Below are 20,337 nucleotides of genomic sequence, written 5' to 3' on the forward strand. Positions count from 1 at the left end.
AAAAAGAGAAATAGATTGGGCTAATTAATGAATGGCTTTTATTAAATATTTCAATTGTAAGTGATAGGAAACCCAACCAAGCCAGTTTAAACAAATGATTAACTTACTGACTTTCGTGGCCCAAAATATTGATGGCTAGTGGTGACTATAAACATAGGTTGAACTAGGGCACAGATGACGTCAGCAGGTCCACCTCTGTTTTGCTTGCTCTGGAATGGCTCTTTTGATGCTTTATCTAGTAGCAAGATGGTGACAGTATTTCTAAGCTTCACAGCCTCACACCATCAAATCAGGAATGAGAAAAGTTTTCTTTCCCAAATGATCCGATAAACATATCCTTATGTTTCATTGGCTCTAGTTAGGTAACGTATTTATCCCTCAACCAATCATTGTGTCTAGAGGGGCTGAATATACAAGGTCAGTGGTCAAGCATCCCATGAGCAAGATAGGTGGTCAACTCTATTTAAATCATATGCTTAAGAACTGAGAATGGAGGAGAGTGCTTTCTAAAACCACAACTGTGTTCTCTCTGCAGTGAAAACTAAAATGTCTCTGCTAGTGTCACAAGCAGGGAGACTTGGATCGAGGTTTGTGTGGGATGTCGTGGAAAGCCCTTGACTGGCAGTTCAGCAACTCCTTTCTTGGCTTTGCTCCTACTAATGATTAGTCTCTACTCATTATTTTTTTTCACATGGAAGATAAAGTCTCCAGTCTCTTTTTGTTCTGGAATTGTGTGAGTTTTATCCATGGCTCCAAAGTCCCCTTGTAAAGACTTGCTTATGACGCCATTACCCTGACAACCAGGAGGGTGACAGGAGGAAACTGCTTATCATTTGCTTAGCATTGATAAATATGGGCTCTTGTATTCTTCAAATTACTTCCATTTGGAAAAGTCCCCGAGGAAATCAGTTTGAGGAAAATGTGCTAAGACGTTGCTGGAGCTCAGTGAATCATTAAAAATCAAGTAATGATTTTTCTGAATTCCATTTTTATGGTGTGAGTTGTGGGGAGGGATGGCTGTTTGGAGTGTTGTGTTTGTAGGCTGTTCTCACCCTGTAGGTGGAGTGTGAAAATCACTTAGAAAAAGTTGCAATACTTTTTGGTTGGTTTTCCTATTTTCTGTCCATCTGTGGTGTGTTACTTTCTACAAACTTTCAAAAACAGCCTCACTCGTGAAAAGGGGGAAAAAAGCCTGACCAGATCTTTTGAGAAATGACTAATAAAAAAGCTCTATGTGTTGAATAAGATCTGACTATTTGTGATGTTTTGATTCAATGTAATATAAATGAATATTTCCTGAATTTTAAAAAGATATTTTAAATGTTATTCTTTTCTAATAATAATAATAATAATAATGAAAGTCATTTGACAGTTAAATCCAAGGCAATGTATTATTCAATTTGCATATATGATTCTATATAATTCTCAAAAATGCCTATAAATTTGATACTTATATTATTTCCACTATAAAGTTAAAAAATTTAAGGCATAAAGAAAGTAATTGACTTGCTTAGGATTATATAATTATTAAGCATCAGAGACAAGTTCAAATTTAAAAGGAATATATCAGACATCTATTTTTCTCTTTTTTCCTAGCCAACAGAACCCATTTTTTTCCTAATTATTTTCTCCCTTTTTTAAGGCCAAGTGATTCAGGGGACACCAACATCAGCCCTAGGCTCAGGATGGATGACTCCTAATTGATATAAACCAGTTATGATTCCCCAGTTCACTCATCAGTGAGTTTAGGCTTGGACATGTGATGCAATTCTTGCCAATGAGAATTGCATAAAGGGCAGAATGAAGATGGTGTTAGCAGAAGGTTTCCTCTTCATAGAAAGAGTGTCTTATGCTTCTAGGTGGTGTATCCATATCTGATGCTTACAATGAATACAGCCATCTTACTTCAAGCACAAAGCTAAACCTAATACTAAATCTGTTCATGTAGAAAGATGAAGGAAACCTTAGTCCTTGGTGATATCATTGACTTCCTGATTTTAAAAAAATCCCTTACTGGAGTCAACTTACTTTTAACCGTTTTTTTTTAAAGGAAATCAATCAATTTCTTTATTATTTGAGCCACTTTCATTTAGGTTTGATGTCACTTGTCATTGACAGTATTCTTACAGCCAGGAAGGTTGGCCTTGCTCCAAATGCATATTCTTCATTTCTAATTCTTTCCAGGAGTCACTTTATCCTCACATTAGATCCTAATGAAAATGTTTGATTTCTAAGTTAGCCACTAATAATTCATAATCTATTTTCCCATGAAACAAGGTAATAGGTTAAGTTTCCAAGGTAACCCTCAAAACATTGATCCCATCATAAAGTCGAACAACATAGGTGTTTCTTGAGCAAGTATCAAGTACTAGAAATAAGGGACTTACATTTTTCTACATACAAAGATGTTTGTACATTCTTTACTACATTTATATAGCCTACTTCCAAATATATTTTTCTTCTGTCTACTCTGCATCTCTTTTATCTCATTTCCGTCCCCATCAGTCTAGCTGGAGTCACCATTATCTGTGAGGCTGTCTCAGGCCTATCTGTCTAGACACACGTTAGTCAGTTCCACACAGGGACTTTGCCGTCCTGCAGGCTCCACCCAGGAGTAGGGGCTGGGGATAGGGTGGGGCATTCAGCTGGCTTCTGCTTCAGGATCCTGGAAACTGTGGGGCATGCTCCCACCCTCCTCACAGTTTGTCCTGGATTAGAGGTCAGGCAGGATCCAGTGTTCCTTCTCAAGATCTCTCCTGCCTTCCTTTCTGACTACTCTTCATTAATCTGGTGTATCTTTGGATAATCACAGGAGTGGAAACTTTGCTCTGACTCATCACATATTCTTCTATTATCTTTTCTTGGGTCTCTCTTCCTTCCATGCGACAAGGATTTTTCCCTCCTTCAGGTTATTGTGTGTCATTTACAACTTGAGTCAGTGAGTGAATTAATGGCTGACCATATATACAAAGAGTTACAGGATCACAGAAAATACTTTTTAAATTGTTTTTCTAAAATTTTTTACACATGAAAAATATCTTTTTCTACATTAAACAGGACGTAACTAAAAACATTGACATATACAACATATGCATCAAAATAAACAAATAAAAGTGACTTTATTCCTCATCTGGGCTAATATCTAACTAGTAGAAATACCTGAATATTTTAAAAATCCCTAAAACCAGAGACCCTATGCCTATGTTTTTTATACTTTTATTCATTTATTCAACAAATATTTATGAAGGACTCACTGTATACACTGATACTTACTTCGCTATTCTGTTTGGCTACTGTTACCTCCCAGTTGTCATCATCCCTACTACTTTGGCCTCATGGGTTTAGAAAGAAATATATTCCTTACCTCCCCTTACATTCTTGTCTTCCAAATATACCCCTGCTCTACTGAGGACACATTTTCCACCCATGGTCTGTTGAAAATTGACTTTTTTAGTTTGCAATCAAATAACATACAGATAATTCCCATTTGTAACATCATTATAAAAGATTCATTAATTAAAATACTTTCATGGGGACTCTTCTGACTGTTCCTCCCGATATAATTCACCAACAAGCCTCATCACTGACGGTGAAATAATGTGCATAAGGAAATAAGCAATGCCATTCAGTACATGTCAGAAAATAAGTAAATCGCATTTTCTTGGTATAGAGCTTCCATTAATTGGCAAGCTGTGAATGAAGGAGAACAGTGTTCTCAAACCTGGAAGGGCTTGCTAAAATAGGGTGCTGGGCCTCACTCCCAGACTTTCTGATTCAGTCAGTCTTAGAGCATAGGAAGTTTCATTTTTAACAAGTTCCCAGGTGATGCTAATTCTTCTGGTCTAGTGACCACAATTTGAAACTACTCTACTAGATGATGTCACAATGAGACCACACACACACAAAAAGAGAAACAGAGAGACCATTAGAAATTTGATGGTTAGAAATTTAAGGTCTTATCAAGACTATGCCCCAAGTGTTGTTCCAAGTTGTAAATGAGATAACTTTGTGCTAAAATGTCCCCCCACTCCAACCTCCAGGAAATCTCATCAGGAAATAGGGGCAATAAGCAAGAGGTGCTGAATCCGAGATTAGCAGTGCCTCACAGCAACAAGTCTTGGGTTCTTTGGAAGCCAGGCCTGTCCTTCGGTCTGTGGTTTGGTTACCTCTCCCAGGTCTGGGAAACCATAGGCCCTTAGGCTTCATCTAGGAGCTGCAGCCCCACCCTTTTTCTCCAGGCTGCCTCTCTTAGTAATCCTTGGAAGGACACAGATGAAGCATGGAACGCCCTTCTCCTATGTCTTATTTCCCCAATTAGAAGAGGCAACCTATCTATTCTTTGGAAAGTGGAGCAGGAAGAAGATCAATACTAGGAAACTATTGTTCTATTGTGAAAAGATATATATAACATGAAATTTACCATTTTAACTATTTTTCAGTGTAAAATTCAGTGGAATTAAGTAAATTTACAATGTTATACAACCACCATCATCATCTGTCTCCAGAAGTTCTTGATCATCCAAAACAGAAACTCTGTAAACCTTGAACAATAACTCTCCATTTCCCACTCCCCTCAGACCCCGATAACTGCTATTCTGCTTTCTGCCTCTATGAATTTGCCTATTCCACTAGGGAACATCCTAAAGTAAGTAAAAATTAATTTTGGAGATCTCTCCCACTGTCTCTTCACAACCCTTACTTTAGGAGAATCCTTACTTTATTCTTTGGCTCCCCAGAATCCACTTTGACCAATTTCTTCCCACAATGTCTCCAACACTTCCATTCCCATGAGGCCCTCCTTGTTCTACGTGTTAGAAAAAGGGAATCTGCTTAGACTAATTTATGCAGATGTGTAGGTAGTGGGAAGTTTACCAAGGGCTTGCTTTGTAACAGATGAGCAGATGCTGTTCTAAGGGCTTTCTCTGCATTTATCCAGTTTATTCTCACAATGTCACCACTAGGCATACTATTAGTACCATCTGTTTTGTACTGACAGAGGAACTAAGTCTCACGCAGACGAAATACTTTTTCCAAAACTACACAGCCAATAGGTGATGAAGCCAGGAGTTTGACTCCAGAGGCAGTCTTTCTAACTACAGAGGATGCTTATTAATCAAAATTTGTTAATCAGTGGAGCATTAGGCTCTGTGCCTAATGGAATAGTTTCAAAAATGTTTTTGAGCCAAGAGGATTTCCTGGTGGGAAGCCAAGAGTCATCAGCAAGGCCTTGGGCAGTTTTCTGCCTCACCCATTATCCCCAGTTCCATCCCCAAATGACTCCAAAAATACAATCTTGATCCCAGCTCTCCAAGCAATTTGACTCTTTCTCAGGCCCTTCCCCTCAACATTCTTTGGGTCCTTTCTGCCTCTCCTGGTGGACAGAACCTCCACTGCCTCCACATTTGCTTCCTAGATTGGGTACGAAGGAGGCACCAAGCACTCTGTAGGCCTTACCTTGGAGAAAGCCACATCTAACTTCAATATTATCCTTAGTTGACCTCATTTACACCAAGATTTGCCTTTTGGGAATTGAGCTAAGGTCGGCATGACTGACTTCTCCACCCAAAAGTTCAGTCTTCATAGTCACTCATATACAATGGTCATCTTCTCACAGTTAAAAAAAAAAAAGCTGGGTTGGGGAGAGGCTAACAATACCAGAGGAACATTGAACAAATCTATCAGGAAACTGTTTTTTTAAAAAAAAGCTATTGAGATAAATTTGTAAGCTTGCCATTTTAAATCCTTTTTGGAACAAAACAGGGAATAAATAAACATGCTTCAGTGGTGGTCTGAAAAATAATTCAAAAGTATTTAGCACTATAGTAAGTAGGTTACTGACAAGTAGATATGGCATTTCAAGTGTATTACCTATCTCCATCCTTACATTTACTTTACTTCAAAGTGTCCTGAAATTTTGTCATCCAGATATATTTCTCTATGAGAAAACAATTCAACATACTAGCATTGTAAATTAAATTTAAGCTTCCTCCAACTAAAGATTTACTGATATATCAAACTCCTTTAAGACTTTTTAAGTTCAATTATTTTTAACCCTAAGTTTCAAGGCAGAGATGAGATACAGAAAATGATTACTGGCATTAGCATTGACCGAATGTGAAGGCAGTCTGGGTACTCACTAAGAAAAATATGCATTTAAAGTGGAGGATAACTTATCAGTTAGTAATTCAGACCCTGAAACCAGACATACATGATCAAAAAATGCAACATGGACACTTCTGGTTGAATGACTTTGCACAAATCACTCAAGACATCTGTGCCTCAGTCTATTTATCAGTAAAATAGAAGTAGCAATAATAATTAGATCTTCCTCGTGGTGGTATTATGAGGATTAAATAAGCTAAAGCTTGTTTTCTTGCCTGGTTCTTAGTAAGACAGCAACAATGCAACTGGCATTATCATCCATTTCGATCCTCAAACAGTTCTGAAGTCTGAGTGAAGGCTTGGTTTTACCTTTAGAGTTTTGGTTTGTTTTTTGTTTTTTGCGGCGGTTTTGGGATAATGGTGGAGAAGGGTACAAGCAGCTCAGAACACAGACATAGGTTAATGGAAGAAATAATACTAATGGACTCTCCTAGGAGGAAACCACTTACTCCAAAAAGAGTATTTGTACTATGGAAAGATCAACCACCTTTAATTCCTCCAGCTGTCCTGGAAGATATTGGCAATGTATGAGTTCAGTACCACCCTTAGCCCCAGGCCAGTGAAGCTGCTTCCCTGCGCACCACTCCCCACTTCAGGGAGGCTGACGAGGGTTCTCTTTGGTGTTCCCCTCACCATGGTATGTCCCCGCAAGACCAAGAAGAACCTGAAGTCCATGACCCTCTTCCCCCTCCAGGTACTATAGGACCCTGGAATTCCCTGCTCTTTCCAGTATGTTCCTTTACCATATTTAGGGCAGAAGACCCCAGAATTCTCTACCCAAAGGTCCCCAAGCCTGTCTCCTACATTTTACTGGGCTTTCTTATTAGGTCTTTCCTCCCAAGGAACCCAGGACACCATTGGTGTTTGTACCCTTTCAAACCAAGGAGTGGCCAAGAAGCAGCTCCTTTCAAAGCTAGGTAGGTTGATGGAGACTGTACTTCGGGGCGGAGGTTTCCACCTGTGGTGCAGAGTGGAGCTGCAGGTTGCTGGCCCAGTGTTGTCACACAAGGAGCTGAGAACTTTCAGTTCACCCAACTTGTCTGTCTTTTATGAAACTTATTAAAAGGTAGAAGGATAGAACATATAGCAGTTTATTCACCTGATATATAACTTTAAAATATTTAGTTAAATGGTATTTGGATGAAATATGATCCTACCCTGACCCCATCCAATCTTAAGGGAAAGAACTGAAATGAGTTCGTTGCTGGGTGAAACATGTCCTTTATAAGAATAGTAAAGCAGGAAAAGAACATTTCAAACTTGAGAAACCAGTATCTCCTAACTGCACCTAGCACTTGAATTTTAGCACTTAGAAGGTGTAATTGCGGGTACCAATTGCCCACAAATAACCACATCAGTACATGAGTGTAATCATTTTCCAAGAGTCCACTGTGGACAGAAATATTTTCACTGACATGTAATTGTAAGAGTCAAAATCCCATGACCTCTCCTTCCGTGGCCACCTCCTTCTTTACTTCCCTTCCCTGCAAACTTTTTATTTCAAAATATAAGCCCTTTGGGAGTTATGTCATCTGATTTCAAGAGAAAATTATTATTATAAATAACTCTGAAGGATTAGTTGAGTCACAGATTGGATGCAGGGTCAGTTTTCACAGTTCACCGGGCCCCATCTGCACCCAGGTCGTGTTTAGAAACCCTTGACTTTATGCTTTATTGAGTCCACTGGGACTAAAACTAAAGTAATATCAAACACCAGTGGGAGCATTTTTCAGAGGTAAACAGTGATAACATTTTACACATATATTCCTTATCGTTTCTTTTTCTGTATAGCACATTTTAAGAATTCCTTTTTTTTTTTTTTTTTTTTGACAGTCTTGCTCTTGTGGCCCAGACTGGAGGGCAGTGGTGCGATCTTGGCTCACTGCAACCTCTATCTCCGGGTTCAAGTGATTCTCCTGTCTCAGCCTCCCCAGTAGCTGAGACTACAAGCGTACACCACCACGCCCGGCTACGTTTTTGTATTTTTAGTAGAGACGGTTTCACCATGTTGGCCAGGCTGGTCTTGACACATTTTAAGAATTCCTAAGGAAAATGTACCAGTCATCATTTTTCTATGTTGTATGTTTCTTAAACACAAAGTCTTCATTTTTAAAAAGCATTTACAATGTAAATGATTATGCACACTCTGCCCTTTAACATTAGAATAAAGAGCAATGAAGTCATTAGATGTTTGTAAAACAGAATTAGTTATGATAGTTGAGATCCTATTTTATCATCCTCCTTGCACAAATTTCTTTCAAAAATGAAATGAGGACAAAATGTAGTCATATATGTTTTACATGTGCCATAATCTTATACAAGTATTCAGATATTTTCATGTCTTAGATAAACATATAGGAGAATTCTTTATAATAATTCTCTGTCTATGAAAAGTCCGGGATGACAATGACTAGTCCATATTACATTATAGTTTTTGTTACTGCACTGTCTACCATGGTCAAATGAAACTTGAGGAACTGCTCATGTTGCTCAGAAGGAAGAAGACACAGAGTACAAGGCAGGTATGAGGGAAAGGGAAAATGAATAAGTAAGAAGAGGTAAATGTAGGGGAGTAGGGAGAAATATGTCTTTAGATTTATTAGTTTATTTTCAAAATTTATTCAAATTTAGGTTTGAACTACCTGTTTTTCAACTTTCTTCTCTCCAGACTGGAATAACTATCTTAATGAACCTGTGTATACTGACCTGTGTCTTCATTAGAAGTTTCTTACTCTTCTCTGTCGTGTTTAGAAACCCTTGACTTTATGCTTTATTGAGTCCACTGGGACTCAATGTATGAGTTTGCAATGTATGAGTTCACTCTCTTCTCTGTGTGATAAATGAGCATAAAAGAGCTAATATTTGACAGAAATACTGAGTTTCTTGGCTAAAGGCATATAAACAACTCATACTTTTTTTAAGTTTTCTTTCCTGTGACTTTAAAATGCAATCAAAAATGTTTATTTTTTTTTTCTACACAAAATATATATGTTTCCCCACAATTTGTTTCAATAATATGACGCATGATTATTCAGGAACAACTTAATCTAAAGGCAATGAAGGAGATGATTGGCAGCAGTGAATTTGCTCCCAAGATGTTGTTTCTGCATAAGCAGCAATAAATTTGATTATATCAATCAAATAGCACAGGATTATACACTAAAACTTCTACCATTTCCATCCATACTCCACTCATGAAGGTAATCAGTTACAATTAGTCTAATGTAAATATTTCTAGACATTTTATAGCCATTCAATGGATATATATTGATCCCCTGCTCTGTGTCACACATGATTTTAGAAGCTGATGATACAGCAGTGTACAACAGAAGGCCAAATTTCTGCTCTCTAGGTCTTTGCAGCCCAGGCTGCTAGACTGTAAGCATAAAATGAACAAACAAACCAGTGGACATATGGTATGGCATCTAGTAGTGGTCAGTGCTAAGAAGACTATAACAGGGTAAGGCTGGGCATGGAGGCTGGCACCTGTATACAATCCCAGCACCTTGGGAGGCCAAGGCAGATGGATCACTTGAGGTCAAGAGTTTGAGACCAGCCTGACCAACATGGTGAAACCCAACCCTGTCTCTACTAAAAATACAAAAAATTAGCTGGGTGTGGTGGCATGCCTGTAATCTCAGCAACTTGGAAGGCAGGGGCAGGGCAGGAGAATCGCTTGAACATGGGAGGCAGAGGCTGCAGTGAGCCGAGATCACGTGACTGCACTACAGCCTGAGCGACAGAGCGAGTCTCTGTCAGAAAGGGAGGGAGGGAGGGAGGGAGGGAGGGAGGGAGGAAGGAAGGAAGGAAGGAAGGAAGGAAGGAAGGAAGGAAGGAAGGAAGGAAGGAAGGAAGGAAGGAAGGGAGAAAGAGAGACAGAAAGAAAGAAAGAAAGAAAGAAGGAAGGAAGGAAGGAAGGAAGGAAGGAAGGAAGGAAGGAAGGAAGGGAGAGAGAGAGAGAGAGAGAGAGAGAGAGAGAAGAAAGAAAGAAAGAAAGAAAGAAAGAAAGAAAGAAAAAAAGAAAGAAAGAAAGAAAGAAAGAAAGAAAGAGAAAGAAAGAGAGAGAGCGAGAGAAAGGAAGGAAGGAAGGAAGGAAGGAAGGAAGGAAAGAAAAGAAAGGAAGGAAGAAGACTATAGCAGAAATAAAAAGGCAAAATAAAAACGAAAAATGTTTACTACTGGGAGCGGGCACATAGATGCCCTCTCTACCTAAATGCAGTTAGGAAATGATTCACACAAACGATTCACACAAATATCTGAGTACAAGATTCTAAGTAGAGTGAATAGCAAGTACACAGACCCTGAAGCAAAAGCAAGCTTGGCAGCTTTGCATCCAGCAAGAATAATGTCACTGGAGCAAAATGAATAAAGGGGAACTGGTTAAAAGGTGAGGTTAGAGACTTAGCTCGAGATGACTTATGTGGAGCTTTATGAATAAGGCATTGTGGTCTGACTTAAACCTTAAAAGAGGCATTCTGGCTATAGAGGGAAGAAGAGACTGACAGGGGTCAGGAGCAAGAGGGGGAGGCCAGTTAGCAGGCCGCACAGGAGGCCAGGCAAGAGATGATGGCAGCTTGGCCTCTGACTCATTCATTGCAGGTGGGAATACAAAATGGTATAGCAAGACAGTTTGGCAGTTTTTGAAAAACTAAGCACTTATGATACCATCCAGCCATTGTGTTCCTTGGCATTTCCTCAAATGAGTTGAAAAAAGCTGCACCCGTTTATAGGAGCTTTATTCATAATTGCCAAACCTTGGAGCAATCAAGATGTCCTTCAATAGTAGAATGCATAGACAAACTATCTATGCATACAATAGAATATTATTTAGCAATATAAAGAAATTAGCTATCAAGCCATGAAAAGACATGGAGAAAAATGCGTATTACCAAGTGGAATAAGCCAATACTAAAAAGTCTAGCCTTTTACTATATGATACTAAGTATCTGATGGTCTGGAAAAGGCCAAACTAAGGAGACAGCAAAAAGATAGTGGCTGCCAGGGACCAAAGGTGAGGGAAGGAAGGAAGGTTGAATAGATGAAGTACAGGGATTATTTTAAGGGCAGTGGAACTACTCTGTATGATACTGTAATGGTAGATATATGTTGTTATACATTTATCAAAACCCATAGAATGTACAACGGAAAGTGTGAGCCCTCATGTAAACTATGGATATTAATTAATAATTATGTATTAACATTGGCTCATCAACTGAAATAACTGTACCACAATAATACCAGATGTCAATAATAGGGGAACTGTGAAGGTGGGGGTGGAGATGAGATGAATGGGAATTCTCTGTACTATACACTCGATTTTTCTATAAGCTTAAAAAATAAAGTCTAAATGATGAAGGTGCCTGAAATTGTGGCTCTCAGGCAGGGATAGCATAGTACAGAATTCTCTAGGTAATCATGCTCATTCAAAAAGGAAAAATTAGAAACTTCTTGAGTAGAATTAAAAGGTCAAGGTATGCTGGCTGGCTATGGAAGCTTCCCCCATTTCACACGCTGGAGTAGCAGAGATGTATGCACAGGCAGATGAAGATCTCAAAGGCCATTGTAGTAACTGTGCTGTAGTGCGGAGAAAAATTGTTGAGAAACAGACCTGCAGCTGGTATTTCTGTCAGCTGAAGAGAAAGTTAAGTCAGTTCTTGCACACAGGGACACACAGCTGACCTCATACCCAGATTCACTTCTTTTCTGCTGTACACATTCTCCTGGTCCTTCTCTTCAACCTTCTGATTTGGAAAGAAGTTCTCTCATACAAGAATGAACCATTTTCAAAAAGAAACCAACACGGAATCCATACAAAAAAATACCACAGGAACAGAGGTGGAAAGGATAGGGAAAAACACATGTCAAAGAACTCATGCCAGAGGAACGTACACATCTGTGAGCTCATCCGATGAACTCAAGAACTTCATGACATCATCAATTCTGTAGAAACAATAATACGATTAAAACAAAGAAAAAGGTTTCAAGAGGTAAATAATATGATAATACAAGGAGGTGAAACGTGTACACACAACACAGTCAGCAAAAGGAGGAGGAAAATGAGGCTACCCTGTAGAGACAGCCAAGCCATAAACCACAAACCTTAAAAGAGACATTACTGAAAATACTGTAGAGTGTTTTACAAATAAAACACTTTAAAGGTTAAAAAAAAAAAAAAAAAGAAAAAGGTAAACAAAACAGGATAAGATCATTAGTTTTTCAAAAAAAGATTTAATGGAAAAATGATAGATATGGAAACTAGATAAAAGAAATCTCTGATATGCATAATCTGTTTCCCTGAAGAAGAGAACAAAACAAATGGAACAGAAAAAAATGTGTAGTCTGAGAAAACATTAATAATATACCATTAAGTCCAGGCGTGGTGGCTCACACCTGTAATCCCAGCACTTTGGAGGCCAAGGCGGGCAGATCACCTGAGGTCGGGAGTTCGAGACCAGCCTGACCAACATGGAGAAACCCCATCTCTGCTAAAAATACAAAATTAGCCAGGCATGGTGGCACGTGCCTGTAATCCCAGCTACTAGGGAGGCTGAGGTAGGAGAATCGCTTGAACCTGGGAGGCAGAGGTTGCGGTGAGCCGAGATCGCGCCATTGCACTCCAGCCTGGGCAACAATAGCGAAACTCCATCTCAAAAATAATAATAATAATAAGTAAATAAAATAATATACCAGTAAGACTTTGAGTCATATGTTTACAGGAAAAAATGATTCCCAATTCCATACCAATTAGGGTCTTCGAAAAGTAGTGAACTTCCAAAATAAAAGACCATTTTTGCAATTGTGCTCAGTTAACTAAACTAACTATTCTTACAACTTTTTTTATTTCTCCCACAGCATGCATATTGGTCTTTTAGATACATAAATCATATCACATCCTACTTGAAACAATTCAATGACCTGCCATTGCAAATATGACAGAATCCTTCCAAGGCCTGCTATTAGCTGACTTATACCTATGTTTGCCTCCCAACTTGAGTCACTCTCTCACTCAGTATACTCTAGCCACATTTGGCCTCCTTTTTGTTCCTCAAACATGCCAATACCGATCATGCCTTGGGCCTTTGTACTTGCCCTTCTTTCTATCTGGAATAGATAGAACAGACTTCCCCCAGACTTTCCTATATCTAATACTTTCTCATTGTTCGGGTCTTAACTATCTGATCATCTTATCTAAAGTAGTGTTTCCTCTCATAATTAACCTATATCACAATCCTTATTTTATTTTTAGTCTTTCTTTTAAAATATAAGTTCCACCTGAGAAGGGATCATTCTCATTTTTTCCATTTTTAATCACTTCATTTAGTTTTACAATAATTCTGTAATGTTTAAACAGTACGGTGTTTAGATTTATAACTGCGAAAAAGGCATTTTAGTTCATTGCAAATAGGATTTTTACATGAGAAATAGGACTGGTATGTTCTATTAAATAAATATTAATAGAGAACTGAGTCTTCATATTCTACTTTATTTATAACTTACACCGGTAGTTATCACACAGCATTCATAAATGATGGAAAGATTCTTATCCAAACCAACAGGTACACCCCCCACACACACACACACACACACACACACACACACACACACACACACACGAGATAGAGAGAGAGACAGAGAGAGAGAGAGACAGAGAGAGAGAAGAGAGGAGAGAGCGAGATATGTATTTTAAGGAAGAGGCTCATGTGATTATTGGTGCTGGCAAGTCTGAAATTTGCAAAGCAAACTGGCAGGCTGGAAACCCTGGCAGGAGTCGTCATTGCATTCTTGATTTCAAAGGCGTTCTGGAAGCTGAATTCCTTTCTCTTTGGGGGACCTTAATCTTTTTTCTTAAGGTTTTCAACTGATTAGATGAGGCTTACCCATAATTTAGAGGGTAATCTGCTTTACTCAAAGTCTACTGATTTAAGTGTTAATCACATCTAAAAAATACTTTCACAGCAACATTTAAATTGGTGTTTGACCAAACAACTGGCCACCATAACCTACCTACGGTGACACATAAAATTAAACTTCATGGAGGTAGTTGTTGCCTTTTCAAGATTCCCTTTTCAAGTTATACAATAGCATATTCCATGCTCTTCCCTTAACACACTCTCGTCCTTTATTTGTGTGTCCCTAATTAATCCATATCATTCTTTCTCCCTAAAATTATATTCACTCTCTTCTCAGTAAATGACCTCATACATCATGACTAAGGATTTCCAGCCTCCTAAGTACCACTCTACTATGTGGAATATCACTTTCATATGCTGGTTTTGTTATGTTTCATGATCTCTCTTGGATCATTTATGAGAATAGGACATATAGCCCTAAAGCCATCAACATGAAATTTACTGTGGAGGAATTGGCACCATCAGCCAGGTTTCTGTCATTCTAAGGAGATGAGCTGACAAAACTAGGCTGCAGTGGAATGCTTGGAGCACGGTGACATCACAAGATTACACCACAATGATTCCTATTCCACCTGTCCTACCTACCCTGTATTTGATCACTACATAAGAGATAGTAGAAATGGCATAATCTTTAAAGTAGTGAAATTTTCAAACCATGTAGTTTAGTGACTTGCTGAAATGGGCTAGGGAATCTAATTTCAAATGGGCAAAAAGAAAAACAAACTATTTTGCTTTAATTTTCTAGTTCAGTGTTTTAGGGGTAAATCAAAACCATCCAAATGTAAGATCAGAAAGAAAGTTAAAAATCATATAAAGTAAGTATTAATCAGTATTAACATTCAACTCTAAATCTTTTTAATCTTTATAGGTATACATGTATCTTTGTGACTCCAGAACTTATGTTTATTTTTTTCATAAGGTATTTCATAAATACATTCATGCTTATTTAATACCATGGAAAAGAAATATTGGCAAATGACTATTTTCTGCAGGTTTATAGGAAGCAGCAGCATATACGGGAGGTCATTTAAAGGAACATGAAGAGTTCCTCTTCTGCATATTACCTTTTGAGCCTCTCTTTGGCCAGATTGAGTTCTTTGTGGAGACCTCCTGTTTTTTGTCCTTTGTTTTGTCCCTGCTTCTTGAGATGGCCTGTGCCTTGTTTCTGAGGCGTTAGCATGTACAACCATTTCTGTCCACCTTCCAACATCAGCTCATAAACCTTAGGCCTAGGTCTGTGCAAAGAGATTTTCAAAAGCAGATGAAACCCAAAGGTTAAAGCTAACATGTGCCAATGAGTTTTTAGATTGGTGCACAGATAAGGAAAGAACCGAGTGAAATGGCAGGCAGAGCGGCCTGTGTTCCTCCTGGAGGCAAAGCTCAACTGTTCTGTAAGCTGTTTCTGTATTTGGTGGGGAGCCTCTGGGATGTTGCCAGTTCAGACCTTTAGGAAGTTCTTGACGGCTGAAGTTGACTGGCCTTAAAATAACGATGTTTCCTGAGTTTCCTCTTTAATGGCAGCTGTTATTACTCAGCAGTCCAGTCAATTTTATCTACCTGGAGCTTATACAGAGCGTGGTCATTGTTTCAGTTCCTGTTCACTACCTCACTCACTGGGTTTATTTCCTTGGCCAGCAGTTCTAAACCCATGAGATCTCCACCCACTGGTCACCTGAAATGTGCTTTAAACATAATCTATTTATTTTCATGTGTTTTCATTCTTTTTTTTTTTTTTTTCACTTTTAAAATCTGTGATATTGATAGAATGGATATCATTGAGCGCACTTAAGCTGTTATTTTCCTAAAATTTAGGGGTACTTATCCAATGAAATAGTACCTGTGAATGACTTTTATACATTGCAAAGCCTTATTCAAATATCATGTACTATATGTAAGATATACACAAGATTATTAAGTATATGACAGCTATTATAGATTCAATCCCCCTTTATTCTTTCCACTCCAGTTGCTTGTTTTAATAGCAGACATCTGTTTACGAATTCTCTTCCCTATCTTTCCTTAGTTTTATTCATTATCAGAACAGCACACTAAAGATATTAACAGTCGGTACCTCCAGACTGGTATATCATTGTGCTGAAATGTTTGGGAAGCAGCAAATGCAAAATCTATTAGTTGTTGCCTTCATATGATCAATTTGAGAAATTAAGAGCTTTCCAAATGTTAATGAATTTTTTTTTCTTTAGAGAGTACATATTAAGGAATAAACAGAGGGGTATTGGCTATATTTTCAATTCCATTGCAATCCTCGTTTTCCTGTTATTAGTTTTTCTTCACTTTTTAAAAATGTTTAATCTGTATAAATTTTTGTAGAAGACTTCTGGATACTGAAGATGAGCTCAGTGACATTCAGACTGACTCAGTCCCATCTGAAGTCCGGGACTGGTTGGCTTCTACCTTTACACGGAAAATGGGGATGACAAAAAAGAAACCTGAGGAAAAACCAAAATTTCGGAGCATTGTGCATGCTGTTCAAGCTGGAATTTTTGTGGAAAGGTAAGTGAAATTGTTGGCATCTCAAGACAATAATATTTGAAAGGCAGCAGATACATTCATTTTATAAAAGGTATGAGCAGTCTATATTTCACTTATTGAGGAAAACTGTAATCATAATTATAACTAGAATGAACAAATTTGGGACTTTATGATGAACTTACCTATAACAAAAAGACCTGGTCACGGATGCATTCTTTTTATTTATTTTAAGTCGACATGAAGACTGAAAGCAAAGACTTTTGAATGACCTTTCTCCTCAAATGAACCTTTGTGAACAACTGTTTAAAAACAATTCTGACACATGTATATGTTACACAACTAATTTTACCTGAATAAAATGTAACATTTCATAAAATACATTCTACATTGGGTAGCAATCTACATGTCAAGATCACTTAGGCCTTCCTCTGCCCTAAAGATAAAAGAACATTCACTTCCCATCTTTCCATAATGGAGCAAATCCCTCTCGTGCTCACTTTTGATAGTTTTTTTTTTTCCCCCAACATTTCTGTCACTGAAGCAAGGGATATTTGATGGCCCCTAGAAATGCCTAGTTATCTCATCAGAGTTTTCAACGTGAAATATATGTTAATATGACCCAATATTACGTTCTTTCAGTCCTTAGGAATACAGCTTATTTTTTCCATCTAGGAAACAAGGTATTTCCTAGAACTAAAACTACAAAAGACCCGAAATAGACATTTTATGTTTGACAAAATTGAAAAGTAGTTATCAGAAATCCCTTAGATTAAAAAATAATTATATGAAATTATATAGAGAACGATTATTTGAATATTTTAGAAACTAGTAAAGTTGAGAAACAGAGAACATTTTGCCAATATGCTTAAAATTAAATTTTAGAGAAAATGCATTATTTCTCATCTTCTGATATCTCTAGGTATTACTGTTAATAAACATTACAAACTTTAATTTTCTTCTGCTAAAGGGACAATGGAAAGCACATTTGAATTTCTAAAAGTGTAAATGAGAATGCATGGCAAGAAATGTATTATAAAACTTAAAGATGGTTAAATACACTAGGCAATTTAAAGAAGATGACTTTTCTCTAGCACCAAATTAAAAATATCTAAATAGTACATCAGAAAATCTGTGAGAGAATCACAGATGAAACATGAGAGTATGTTTGATTTGCTAAAGAAATGTATATTTTGTCTTCTTTGTTTAAAAAAAAATTGCAGAACTTGGCAAACTGGGAAAAAATGTAAACTGTGGAGGAAGATCAACTGAATTTCCATTTCCATTCAAGAGAAGGTTATAATACATAAAATATATGAATATGCTAAATTTCCATTTTTTCATATGTTTATTTAGTAGCCTATAAAAGTATAAAATTTTATTTAGTAGCCTATAAAAGTAAAATTTTTTAGTAGCCTATAAAAGTATAAAATTATACTTCAGGTAACTAAATTAGTAAGCAGTCTTTAAGAAATCAGTGTGCTAAGAACATATGGAAATAAAGTCTTTTTTTAATCACTGTTGAATACCCACTAGTAGGTGCATAAAAATAGTGGGACAAGTTTATTGGAACTTTTCAAAAGTGATCATCTTCAATCCTGACAGCTGAGTCTACTTGAATTCTTGTTGCTTCTTCCTTTAAACACTTCCTCCCAAGATTCAATTCCCCAGCAAGCCCTGGCAATTACCCACATGCGTTCTGAATCCACTCACTTCCTCATCTCCACTCCTGCAACCACAATCTAAGCCTCCACTATCTGCCTTCAGAAATATGACAGTAACTTTCTAACTGGGCTCCTCTCCTCCTCACTTGCCCACCCCAACCAAGCCATTCCACAGTGATGTTTTTAGAATACAAATTAGTTCCTGTCATTCTTCTTCTTCTTCTTCTTTTTTTTTTTTTGACAGAGTCTCGCTCTGTCGCCCAGGCTGGAGTACAGTGGCGCGATCTCCGCTCACTGCAACTGCGCCTCCCGGGTTCACGCCATTCTCCTGCCTCAGCCTCCCGCGCAGCTGGGACTAGAGGCGCCGGCCACCACGCCCAGCTAATTTTTTGTATTTTTTTTTTGGTAGAGACGGGGTTTCACCTGTTAGCCAGGATGGTCTCGATCTCCTGATCTCGTGATCTACCCGCCTAGGTCTCCCAAAGTGCTGGGATTACAGGCTGTGAACCACCGCGTCCGGCCTAGTTCCTCTCATTCTTAAGCTTCAAACCACCAGAGGGTTTCCCAATTCACTTGAGCCTGGTTAGGTCCCATTTTGCTTTCTAGCCTCATATACTGCAACCTTCATCCTTGACTGAACACCTATACCAGCCTGATTTCAATGTCAAGAACATTTCTAAGCTCTTTCCTGCCTTGGAGCCATTCATCCTGTTACTTTCTCTGTCAGAAGTGGTTCTCCCCACCCTTCAACATAGCGGGCTGGCCCTTTTACCGTTCCAGAGGTCTTCCCGGATCACTCTATGCTGTTCCTCACTATTGCTGCCCCCAGTCAGTGGTTTACCTCCCAGCACTTATCCCTGTTTGTAATCATATATTGTCTCTTATATTTCATTTCTCCTCACCACTGGAATAAGCCCTGTGAAACAGCAGCAATATTTTCCTTGCCTTCCACTGAATAAGTCTGTTGCCTCTCAGAGTGCCTAGTATAAAATAGTGTTGTTTTTTGTTTGTTTGTTTTGTTTTGTTTTTCTTTGAGACGGAGACTGGCTGTGTCACACAGGCTGGAGTGCAGGGGCGTGATCTCGGCTTACTGCAACCCCCGCCTCCCGAGTTCAAGAGATTCTCCTGCTGGGATTACAGGCTCGTGCCACCACCCCCGGCTAATTTTTTTGTATTTTTAGTAGAGACAGGGTTTCCCATGTTGGCCAGGCTAGTCTCGAACTCCTGACCTCAGGTGATTCACCCGCCTCGGCCTCTCAAAGTTTTGGGATTACAGGCGTTGAGTCACTGCGCCTGGCCTTAAAATGTATTTTTTAAGGAGTTTTTGAATTATATCTTGTAACTATTATGGAAACTTCCAAAAATAATCCACTACATTTCCAGTTAGACTTTTACCACCTTTAGAGCTCAGGAAATTCACTGTCATTTTTCGGAAACTTGTAATATACCACCTGTTTACTAAAGTGTGAGACAACTGGGTTAAGATATCTCTGATGCTCATTCTAATTCAAGGATGAGTCATCTTAATTTTCCATCTTAGTTTACTATTTCTAATTTTCCATCCTAGGATTCTATTCCTGATTATAGAATTAGAAAAGTATGATAATGGGAAAGTTTTGCTATCTCTTTGGAAGGGTAATCCTCTTTGTCTTCCTTTACATTCCATGTAATGAGAAAGTATATTGGTAGTCATTTCTCAACCTATCCCAGGTTTAAGAAACTCAGTAGCGGCCGGGCGCGGTGGCTCAAGCCTGTAATCCCAGCACTTTGGGAGGCCGAGACGGGCGGATCACGAGGTCTGGAGATCGAGACCATCCTGGCTGACACGGTGAAACCTCGTCTCTACTAAAAAAATACAAAAACCAGCCGGGCGAGGTGGCGGGCGCCTGTACTCCCAGCTACTCGGGAGGCTGAGGCAGGAGAATGGCGTAAACCCGGGAGGCGGAGCTTGCAGTGAGCTGAGATCCAGCCACTGCACTCCAGCCCGGGTGACAGAGCGAGACTCCGCCTCAAAAAAAAAAAAAAAAAAAAAAAGAAAAGAAACTCAGTAGCACCAGAGGTCCCATTGAGGCCAGAGAGCTCTAAAGATATAAGATTTCGAACCAATGATA

The 20,337-nt window shown here is 38.5% G+C and overlaps 1 protein-coding gene across 5 annotated transcripts in view; it reads left to right on the top strand.

The window, feature by feature from the left end:
- Window positions 1-20,337, top strand: part of PDE1A (phosphodiesterase 1A) — a 601,081-nt gene that overhangs the window by 480,933 nt on the left and 99,811 nt on the right. For all 5 annotated transcript variants that reach the window (XM_030916641.1, XM_030916639.1, XM_030916640.1 and 2 more), the window contains one exon: window positions 16,404-16,586. In XM_030916641.1, the coding sequence (XP_030772501.1) occupies window positions 16,404-16,586 (183 nt within the window). The remainder of the gene's footprint in view (window positions 1-16,403; window positions 16,587-20,337) is intronic.

This window comes from Rhinopithecus roxellana, chromosome 14, assembly GCF_007565055.1.
Source record: "Rhinopithecus roxellana isolate Shanxi Qingling chromosome 14, ASM756505v1, whole genome shotgun sequence".
In the NCBI taxonomy this organism is placed as follows: domain Eukaryota; kingdom Metazoa; phylum Chordata; class Mammalia; order Primates; family Cercopithecidae; genus Rhinopithecus; species Rhinopithecus roxellana.